Source organism: Urocitellus parryii, chromosome X, assembly GCF_045843805.1.
Source record: "Urocitellus parryii isolate mUroPar1 chromosome X, mUroPar1.hap1, whole genome shotgun sequence".
Lineage (NCBI taxonomy): Eukaryota > Metazoa > Chordata > Mammalia > Rodentia > Sciuridae > Urocitellus > Urocitellus parryii.
In genome coordinates this window covers 114,164,322-114,175,853 of record NC_135547.1, presented here as the reverse complement: position 1 = coordinate 114,175,853, position 11,532 = coordinate 114,164,322, and the positions used below count along the sequence as shown (strand labels likewise).

Sequence of the window (11,532 nt, the reverse complement as noted above, 5' to 3'; positions counted from 1 at the left end):
CCTCCTGGGGACCCTTCAAAATCAGAGAGCCCAGTGCGGAAGAGCGAGGAAAAGCAGAGAAAGTGAATGAGATTCTGGTAGAAGGACCAAGGTAGCGCAGGCCGGGTAGGGCGAGAGTGCCCCCAGAGTGGGCAGCGCAGCAGTTGCAGGTGCTGCTGAGGAAATGTAGGGAACTGGGTTTGGTGTGGAGGAAGGGATAAGAGGATCAAAAAAGGAGGATTTCCCAGCCTGCGACTTCCTGTTTCCAATGTGCAAGTTCCCAAGTTCAGTTTGAGAAGTGCAGGGCCGCTTGGCGTTGGGGAGTCTGGGATACAAGCCTTACAGACTTGCCTCTCTGAGTCGCGTTCTCCCACGGTGTCTGTCAGTCTCAGTCAGAGTCAGTCTCTCTCTTCTCTCTTCTCTCTCTCTCTCTCTCTCTCTCTCTCTCTCTCTCTCTCTCTCCCTCCTTCCCAGCCTCCCTCCTTTCCTCACTCTCCTCCCTTCCTTTTCCTCCTTCCTTCCCTATTCCGACTTCCTACAGCTTTAATTAATATGCATGTCCATGCTCTGTAGTGCGGGCCACACTCCAGGGGCCGCGCCTCCTGCCGCCGCCACCTCCCACTGGACCCTTGGCTTTGGGAGGCCAAGCAGAAGCAACCAGAGGCGTGGGATGAGAAGGCTGAGCGCTTGGAGCGCGGAGCCTGAGGACACCTCCTTGAGCCCTGGTCCCCACCCCACCCCCAGTCGGATAGGGCGCCTCAGTGACCCAGTCTCCGGGATCTGGCTCTGTTTGCTTTGCAGCGAACCGACCCAGGGGCTTGGAGCGCGCAAAGAAACGCGCTAAATTGTACCTGTGCGTGGCCGTTCCCGCCGCCGCCGCAGGTCTATCTCGGGCCGAAGCCGGCGCCCGCCTTCTTGGGGAATTCTCCAGAGGGGGAGTGCGAGGGGAACCACAGTGGCTGCCTCCTAGCTCACTGCTGGCGCGCACACGCACACGCCCAACTTTGCCAAGCCGTCCGCGCCCCCCGGGCTCCCCCGCGCCCCCTGCGGCTCGACACTTTAGGAGACCTGTATCTCTCCAGGTCTGACATGAGGCTTCCCCCTACACACATGCACACCCTCCGGTGTGGAGGAGTAGAGGGCGGGGTGAGGCTGAAAAGGGGCTCATCGCTACATACTCCCTGACCAGACCAGCATTTCTCAAACACTCTATACCCGCAGGGGCACCCGCGCCAGCCCCGCCGCACCAGGTCCCCCAGACCTGCCAGTGACGACAGAGAGAGGAGGAGGGAGAAGGCAGAGCAGAGAGCCCAGAGCCCAGGAGCCCTGGCGACAGACGGTTCAATCGACTGTCATTCAGCACTTTTATTATCGGGGGACTGGGTGGGAAGGTGTGTGTGTGGGGGGCTTTTGCAAGCAGAACTGCCCACTCTGGAGAGACCCTAAATTAGGGCGCTGGAGAAAGATTCTTCACGGACACATGTGGGGTGATTATGCTTCAGATGCACACCCGGACCCTGTGGTCCCGCCGAAGCTGCAGTGTTGAGGTTTCTCTCACGGCTCTTACTTGGGAGGAGGCGTGATTTCCACGCTTGAGCGTCTTCGCTCCCCACCCCCCCCCCTCGGCACCAGCCAGTGCGCGCCACCACCTGAGCCTGGGAGAGCCAGGGCGCACGCAGTCTTCAGCTTGCTCCCTTCTGCCTCTAGGGAGACTTGGCTCTAAGCCGGTCTGCCCGACGCACCGCCACCCCGTCCCCCGCAAAGGGAGAACTCTTTTACTTTTTGTTTGGAAAATACGGGCCATTTCTTTATTTATCTCTGGGTCTCCCAGGAGGAGGACGAGGGAAGGGAGGGCAAGCGTGGCGGGCCGGGCCGGGGGAGGGGATCTTGAGGAGGGGAGGGGACTGGGTGTAGCCTGGAATTCTCTGTCCTCGTGTTCCTAGGCTAGCGCTCAGAGTCTCCTGGCGATAGCGCTGCCGCCGCTCCCCGCGCCACCCCGTCGTTGGCTTCGGGGGTCGGGTGAGTGGGGTCATGACGCGCCGCTGGGGCTACCCAGGGCCCCGCCCGCGCTGAAAAGAAACGCGGTAGCGCCTCCCGGAGCCCCCCGGGGGGAAGGCGGCGGGGGTTGGGGAGGGCGCACGGGGTAGGGCGGGGTGGGGGCGGCTCGGAGGCCGCCAGGCTGGGGGGCTCTCCGGGCGGGCGCGGCCGCGGGCAGGAGGGCGTGTCTCCAGCCCGAGGGGACCCTCCAGAGGCGCGGCGCGGGACTCCCCGATGGTGGTGCCGCGGCTCCAGGAGAGCTCAGGGTCTTGCCTCCGCCGCCGCCGCCGTCGCCGCCGCCGAGGGCGCCACCACCACCGCCGCCGCCGCCGCCGCCGCCGCCCGAGCCCGCGCCGAGCGTGCGCCTCGCCCTCCTCCCGCGCCCGCTCTGCTCTAGGATGCTGCGGCAGGTTCTGCACAGGGGCTTGAGGACGTGTTTCTCCCGGCTCGGCCACTTCATTGCCAGTCACCCGGTCTTCTTCGCCTCGGCGCCGGTGCTCATCTCCATCCTGCTCGGCGCCAGCTTCAGCCGCTACCAGGTCGAAGAAAGCGTGGAGCACCTGCTGGCGCCCCAGCACAGCCTAGCCAAGATCGAGCGCAACCTCGTCAACAGCCTCTTCCCGGTCAACCGCTCCAAGCACCGGCTCTACTCGGACCTGCAGACCCCTGGGCGCTACGGCAGGGTCATCGTCACCTCCTTCCAGAAAGCCAACATGCTGGACCAGCATCACACCGACCTGATCTTAAAGGTGAGAGGGGGACGGGTGCAGGCAGCCTCCTCCGGCGCCGCTGTCGCGGCAAGGCTGGCACTGCGCGGGGTCCCAGCTGAGAGCGCCGCCTCTCCTATCCCAGGCGGTTGGTGCAGGGGCTCCCCTGCACTGCCTGCCCCAAGGCGGCCGCTTGGAGCCTCCCAGCCTACCCGATAGGGAACATCGGGGTCCGGGCCCGGCCCTATGCGGCCACCCCACAGCTGCTGCAACAGTTGGGGCGGCGGCGGCGGCGGCCACGGTGCTGTGGTCGGTGCGCTTGTTTTGGTCACAGCGGGCTTGGGGGCAGGGAGGCTTTGGAGTAACTGGGCCAAGGAGCAGCTGAACGAATGAGAAGACATTCAAAAAAGTCTTGCTACTTGACAACAAATTAGTCTGTTTGGCGGCGTCGGGGGGTTGGGGGTGGGATGGGATTTAGAGACACCTCACCCCTATCCTCAGTTTTTTTTTTTCTCCTTTCCTGTTATCCCGAAGTGTTTTGGGAAAGGCTGCTGGAGGGGGATTGGGAGGGGCAGAGAAATTTGAAGCGGGCTGGTGAGAAAATGCCTCCCACCCAGAAAAAAAAGTGCGGTCTCAGGCGAGGACGGGAGCTGCCCTGATGCCCTCTCCTCCCTGAGCAAGGTAGCCATATCTGTATTAGGGGGTAGGAAATGATGTTTGTAATTTGCAGTTATTTCGTTTTTCACTGTAGCTCCACTCCTCTGAAATGCAAAAACTTCCTTGGGAAAAGAGGAAAACAATCGATCTACTTGTATTTGTGTGCATTTGAGCGTCGGGTCGGGGTAAGGGGCACAGGCAGAAGGCTGAGGGCAGCAGCCAGGTTGTGTGGCTCTGAGAAGAGCACAGGAAAGGAGCAGCTGGTTAGAGGGTGACACAGAAATCCTTTGTGCCATCAGCCCAACCCGAGGTGGGAATCTGATGTGAAAAGTAAGGTTAATTGTGGTAACTTTCAAGAAGTTCCTAAGAAAAGCAGAGGAGTCAGCACTATACATGGAAAAGTAGAAACCTTGAGGAACAAAAGCCAAAACAGGTGAGAATGTTCCATCTGAATCCCTGGGGATTGTGAGGTTTGTTTACTTCAAGTTCTCCTCTGGGGAGGGCAGACAGGAACCAGTCCCAGATGTGATTCTTGTGCCAAAGATGGAAGATGCTGCTTTTGTGTGGGTCTCTGGTCCAGATCTGAGACTAGAAGCCAGTCAGATTTTTAGTCCACTTATCCCAAGGAGAGACTGCTAGTGAACCTAGGGAACACTATCTACCTCTTTTCCTCTCCAGGTAACTGCTTATCCCTAAGAGAAAAGCTAATTTTCCTCTATTATTTCCTTCCCCTGTTAACACATTATCAATCAGCAATTAGTAGAGAGAAGAATCTGGCTGGGGACTCCATAGAATTAGCACCTTCCACATTGAGTGGTTCATGATATTTTTAATGGCACAAAAATCATCACACACATTCACTTAAAGCAGAACCTTATTAACATTAATCCTGAGATGTTTGCTTTTCTCATGATTATACTTTCAACATCAGAGTAGGTTTTTTATCAGTACTTCAGTGAACATATTTTGACACACAGATAAATACTGCTCCAAATGCTCTCCCAAGAAATATGTAGTAGATTCATCACAGGCTAAAGGAAACTGTAATTTAGCCAGTTCTGACAGTTGGAAATGACCCATTTTCTGATCAATGATCAACTAAGTGATGTTTCTCTTTGTATTTTTTTCCCTGAGATGCTTCCATTGGCTTTTCCCCCCCTAACAAACCATCACGCCACTGTGACAGGCAGTCACCAGTCACATTCATTCTCAAGGTTAATGAGACATCAACAGGCATATCAAATCTTTTTTTCAACTGGATTCTTTCTCCCTATAATTTTGATCAGTTCAGGAAAGAAAAGCTTATTATAAGGGAAGGTTGAGACTAGATAGAGTGAAGCTGGCTTTTCCTCCTTGTATAAAAGGCAACTTTAAAGGACAGTGGTCGAGTCAGTGGACTGTTTTAAGAAATGAGGTGCATTTTTCATGTTCTAGATGTCTTGATAAAATCAAAATCAAGGCAAATAGCAGTCAGTACTCAATTCTAGCCAATGGCTCTGTGGTCAAATGAGTTCATACAGTTTATAAAAACCCATACTTATGAACCTAGGGAACTGCCTTCAAAATATGCATTTTTCTTTCTACATCCAACCCCTATTTTTGGTAGGTATAGAACAGGGGGATAGGAAAATGGACCTTCAGTAGTCATGGTAATGTAAAGTGTGGGAGTAAGCACTTATTTTTTTTCTCTTTTATTTTCCATTTGGAAACACGATGACTTGTCCTTTACAAAAAGTGTTAGGAGTGAAAGAGTCATTGCTACTGCATTACTAGTGTTATTCTGAAACTTTGTTGCTGGCATCAAGGACAGCACCAACAATTAACACTACACAAAACCCAGCTATCTCTGACTGTTTTGTGGCATCACATTTGAAATAAAATGAAATGGTCAGAACATAAGCAGGGCTTGAGAGCTTTCTCAGGACTACCAAATCAGAGGAAGAAACTTATAGGGCTGTGTAGGGTACTTCACAGATAATGTTCCTCTCACAATGTTTTGGGGTTGAACCTATTCATCGAACCTACCCTTCTTAGCTACTTGATGACCTAAAATAGACTGGGGGGGGGTAATGACAGAAAATGAAAAAAAAACAAGTTGACTTTTTATAAATGTAATTGAGAATATCACAGAAAAAAATCTATTTGAAAATCCTAGTGATCTGGTTCAAAGGTGTATTCTCACATTTGTTCAAGTAACACAATTATACTCTGATTCTATAATCTAGAATTTGACCTCATACTATGAGGGAAGTCACTCTCCCTAGCAATGGTTTCCTCTGAAGATTTCGGAGCAAAGATGTAATTTTGGGCAAAATGGATGGAACCTAAGGGTGCCGGTAAGGGTTCAACTATTAATTTCTAAACCTCTTTCAATAAGTGTTGATCTTCAAAGTCTTCATTTCACTAGAAAATTAAGTTTGGGTCATTATATTTTTAACAGAAAATGCACAGGGTTCATGTCATAGCAAATTTCAGAGTAGGGCCTCACAAGCTTTATGGATATTTTTTCATAATCAGTTAACATGAAATACAAGATCACATTTATAATTGATCTGGGTTATAACCAAGACAATATTTGATTTATCCCAGAATCATATATGTAAAGTATTGGTGTAGCTAACTCCTTATGCTTATATTATCACCTTTATACTACTTTTTAGGTTATAAACATATAGTATGTTTAGATGTAATATACTTGGGAAAGTGTCATTATCTCATTTTATAGATGAGAAAAGCATTCCTTAGAAGTGAACTGACTTATCCATGGGAAAAAAAAAAAAGGACAGAACCAGGACAGTGATACAGGGTTTTGGACTCCAAGCCTAGTGCTTTTTTTCACTATAATTCTCTGCCTTTCATATGATAAACTACTTGAATGAATTAAAATGTACATTTTTGTTACCCAAGTTAAATATATTTGACCCAAGTCTTGTATCCCATCCCACACTACTGTTCTTTCAGTGATCATTGGATGAAAAGAATATTTTCATGATTTTGTCTGATGTCAATAAATTCTACATATAGAAATTTCAGATGCTCAAAGTAAAGCATTAGATATTTGTAATTAGCTATATACAACATAGAAAGAATATTTACTGGAAAAAAATCACCGGATGTTTGAACATAGCTGTTTCCTATAGGTATGTTTTCCTTTAGCAGGGTTCAGATGGATTCAAGTCCAGTGCATCAAAAAGTCCCTGGCAGATAGTCAATGAATACTTGTTGAATGGACCTTCCCTAGTTTGCTAAAACATTTATGTGATGATTAAATAAAATTATCTAGAAACTACTTTAAAATATATTTTCAAAACGACATTTTTATTTTTACAGTTTTACTGGCAACTTTTAGGCTTTTTTTTTTTTTTACCAAGACACCATTTTCCATTCCTTGATAATATCTATAGGCATATCAAAACATAATTTGGTTTTAAAATTGGGTAGGAACATTTCCTTTGTTCAATGCCTTCTTCAGAGGATGTTTACTCCCAAACCAAGGGAAGGACACATCCTTACTAAGCAGATGTTCTTCCACGTCTGTTCAAATATCAAGTCTGTTTTATTTGTCCTTTACATTTAAATACATTAAATAGAATTAAATGGTAAACAGTATTAATAGAATTTAACTTGGAGTTATTTAAATCAGGCTTTCCAAGTAGGACAGCATAACTGCTAGCTAAGGGTCATGAAGACCTGGTAGCTACATTAAGATCCTAATATTTACAAAAATTATCTGAACACTTTCAATTATTATGGCAATTCATCATTTCTTCCTTTACAATCTAAGTTCAGCACCTAAGCAACCTAGCAAGACCCTGCCTCAAAATAAAATAAAAAGGGCTGAGGATGATGTTCAGTGGTAAAGAGCCCCTGGGTTCAATTCTCAGTACCAAAAACAAAAACAAAAAACAACTAAGTTCAGCAAATTCAAGCCTAGTTTTGAACTTAAATGCTTTTACATTTTTAAAAGATTTTAAAAATATAAAACAAAGAAGGCTATGCAGCAGGGTCTGCGGGTGGCTCACAAAGCCTAAAATATTTACTATCTGCTTCTTTGCATACAAACTTCCCATGCTGAGTTCCAAAATTCCATTACTGGAGCCATTTTAGGATGTCAGTACTGATGAATTAACCTGGAAGGCAGTAATTCTCAGCTGGGGGAGGTCATTTTACAATGCCTGAAGACAATTTTTGGTTGTCACAATGGTGGTGATGGGCAGGCTGTACTTTTGGCATCTAGTGGGAAGAGGTCAAAGATGCTGTGTGCTGTAGTACACAGCATAGCCCCCAGAACAAATAATTGTCTTTCCTCAAATGTCAGTAGTGCCAAAGTAGAGAAATCCTTTTTATGTTTTTGTTTTTATTAGGATTTTTTCAGCTACATTGATTATGTAAAATTTTAAAATGCCAAAGAAAAATAAAATCTTATAGAACTTTGGGGACAAATATATTACAATCTCTAAGGTGATGCTATCTTGGGCAATTAGGCAGACACCAGATTTTGCAATGTAATCTTCCCCAAGATGCAGTAATCTTGCTCCCTCTATAACTCTGTCCCTTTTGGTTTAAATCCTGCCTGCTATAGAAGAACCCAAGAAACTGAATGCAATCTAACTTATTGAATGGCAAAGCTGCTGAACTGACACAGGCCTTTAAGACATGTCAGTTAGCAGAGTACCCATTATTAGCACACCTAAAGGCTCAATCTGTAGCAGTTGCCCACTTAAGACAGGATTCTTCTAAGAGTTTAGAAGACTACTGTGAGTGGTGACCTGTCAAGGGGGCAGGAGGCAACACTTTGTTGCCTAATCCAGCTGCTTTGCTTTTCTGAGTGTAAAAGGACAAAAGAAGAGCTTGCATCCAAGGAGCATGTTATCAAAGAACCTTGGGTTCTTAAAGGTCATCTCTGCAGACATTGATGCAGGAATCTGCTCTTAACATCTCAGGGTTCTTTGTCTGATGACAGGTGCTATGATGCCTTGGGCAGTCCAGTCTCTTCTGTGAGTTATTCAAGTGGCAGATACTCTTTTTAAAAAGATTGAGCCCAGACCTGAAAGGGCAGCATTTGTGCATTTGCCCAGCCAGTCAATTGCTTTTTACACTTTATTTTTGCACTTAGGGGAAAATTAAGAAGAGATTGAGGTCACTTTTCAGTCTCCTTTCATTTTATAGGAAGTATGTCCAAATAACATAAGTACAATTTCATTCTAGTGTTGCCTGACATTTAAATACATTTCATTTGTGTGACTAAGTATCTCAAATGCCCACCCCACTTAACTCATTTAGATTTGAGGATCAATCTTTTTTTTTCCCCATGCAGGTAAACATTTGGGGCAAACACTGGTTATTCATTTAAACTGAAATTTCAGTATAAAGCCACAAGAGGAAGCCCAATTTTTTAATGACTCATGGTATCTTCATAGATGTCATATTAGAGTTAGGAAAGGATGATTATTTTTCTAAGTGGACACAAACTCTAAACCTCTCAGGATTCAACAGACCTATAAATCTCACAGAACAGTTGAGAATTAACTGGCAACACCTTATGATAAATAAGAGGAGAAGTAAGCTAACAGGATTTATTTGTTTTCTTCCTGAGAGTTTGCAGCATTCCATGGCACAGGAGCTAGGGCACTGTGAGATGCGGGTGAGCTGATCAACAATGAATTGTGGGATGTGCCATCTGGTATGTGACTTTGGGGCTCAGTATGAGCCCCAAGTGATACTTGAGATAGGCTTAAAACAGACTTTTGAAGTCACCTGCTTGGTAGCACATCACAGCAAGCAGGCCTGTCTGCAGCACTGCCTGTGTCTCCACCAATACCCAGAAGGCCACAGAACTACTGAGGAATCCTGCCAGACTGATTTAATGACCAGCAGGGGAGGTGAGTAATCTCTAACCTTTAAAAGACAAGGGGGAAAAAGGAAATCAACACCAGTTGTTATTTCATATGGGAAGTCCTGAATAATATGTCATAACATGTCATGCCTTCAACTTCAGAATTCATTTTTTTTAACAAAAGAAGGCAACAAGGGAATAGATAAGCTATTTTTATCTTCTTGCTCTCTAAGAAAGTCTCTTGAGAATATTGTTTCTGGTATTTTAGAAGATCCCCATTGTTAGGACTTCCACTTTAGGTTTAACTCCCACGGAGTCAAGATGATTTATTTGAGTGTAAAGCAGTTATATTGGGAGGTGATATCAGAAAATGCCAATAAAGAAGTGGGGAACTAAAAGTATGGAGTAGCAATTAGCCCAACAGGAAGGAAATACCAAACAAACATCCACTGTGGGCATCCAGGGCTCATTCTCACTGGGACTCTGGGAAACACTATAGAATACGTGTCTGAGAAATCCCAACTTATGGGTAAAAAAGCTGGTTATTCCCCAACTCCAGTCTATGTGTCTGCCTGTGATGGCAATAAATCACTGGCATTTCGATACACTGAATTAGTCCTCATGACTGGATTTTTTTCAATATTCAGACAGAGCACTACAAGTGCTTGCAGTAAATAAGTCTGGCATATAGAAGTGAGCGTGAACTGAGAGGATATGGGTGGAACCCTAAGAACTTCTGTCTTAAGGGTCTCAAACCCAACCAGAGTTGTACCTTTAGGAATTTAGGGCCAAGTTTCCAAAGGATATCCATCCTTCACTCAACTAGATGTCCACAGTCCCATCTCCATGAAGCTAATAAGCATAGCTGTTATTTTTTTTTTAGTTTGGCAGAAACAACTGGATGCTGGTTAAGATTATTCTAAAACACATGGTTTTAGATGCCAAACCTCCACATTTGAGAGGCATGTCCATTCTTTATGAATACAGAAGTCTGCATGTCCCCATCTCTTAGCCCCCATCTTCACATGTATACTGTTGTTGTTCTCCCTAGAAAAAGACCCCCTCCATTTAAAGTCCAACTCACATGCTTACTACTTATGGGGCTTTCTCAGATTCATGTCTTTCCTAAATCTACCTGGTTTACACTTATATCCACATTCTTTAATGCTTAACTTCAGACCAATATATAATTTGCTATATGGTCATGCTATAGTTTCTCTTGAGCAAGATCACAAATTTTTCAAAGATAGGAACAATGTCTGATACTGCCAAATCTCTCCTAGACCCTAGCATAATGTGGAGTGTGCAGCAGGTGCTTAATAAATTGTTGCTGCTTGATGGCTTAGAGGATGGGAAATGTGTTCTCCTTCGCTATTGATTTTTTGGGTCAAATAAATGTTTTGCCTGGTAGCATGAACACATGATTTCTTCAGATATATCTTCATCTTTCATCCTTGACAAATCTTGGTTTCAAACTTGTTGATAAGCATCCATTCTGGGCTTCCCTGCTGGCATTTACTTTATGAGGAGAAATTCTTAGAAAACCAAATACCTGACATCCTCCCTTCCTCTGGTCCAAGTTAATCTTGACCTTAGTCCCCATGTGAGAAGGGGGACCCCTCTGCAGTTCACTTAAGTATCCTGGAAGTCTGCTATTCACATTACAGAAGGATTTATTTGCTTGAAGCAAAATCTCAAAACATTGGGCCACACTCACACTCAAAAGTAAACATGAAACACACTTTAAAATCAAGGACAGGTGGTTTTTCCAGCCATACCAATCAATGTTAAAGTGATCAGCATTCTGATGTTATTTAGCCCTGTTCTTCTTTAGAGTGAGCCCAGGATAACAAAAAGTATTGTCTATGAGGGGAACTTAAAAAATGATACTGGTACAAAGCCAGCATATGTCTGAGCTTAATGAACATACTAGAACTATTAATTTTTCAGCTTTAAAGGTGAATATTCTTTTGCCTATTTGTCTGTGAAGCTCTCCCACTGTCATTAATACCATGACTTTGTCAATTCTAACTGTCAGAAGGAAAAAAACACATCTCTGCTATAGAGCTATCAATATAAGTGCTCAGAATATTTTTATGATTTTTAATACCTAACTTTTGTGAGATCTGAGTTGTTGGATTTTGTTTTTATTCTTGTTGTGGTATAACATTTAAGGAAGTGGTCACACTGAAAGAAGTTTGATTGAACTCAGACTTTTTAACATGCACACACATCCCTTGTTAAAATACTGATTCTGATTCCGTGGGCTTGGGGTGGAAACTTCCAGTCTGCATTTGTGTCAAGTTCTCAAGAGAT

General features: G+C 45.3%; 1 protein-coding gene across 1 annotated transcript in view; it reads left to right on the top strand.

The window, feature by feature from the left end:
* Positions 1–2,414: 2,414 nt before the first annotated feature.
* Positions 2,415–11,532, top strand: part of Ptchd1 (patched domain containing 1) — a 50,474-nt gene continuing 41,356 nt past the window's right edge. Inside the window, exon 1 of the mRNA XM_026401388.2 lies at positions 2,415–2,765. Coding sequence (XP_026257173.1) covers positions 2,415–2,765 — 351 coding nt within the window. The remainder of the gene's footprint in view (positions 2,766–11,532) is intronic.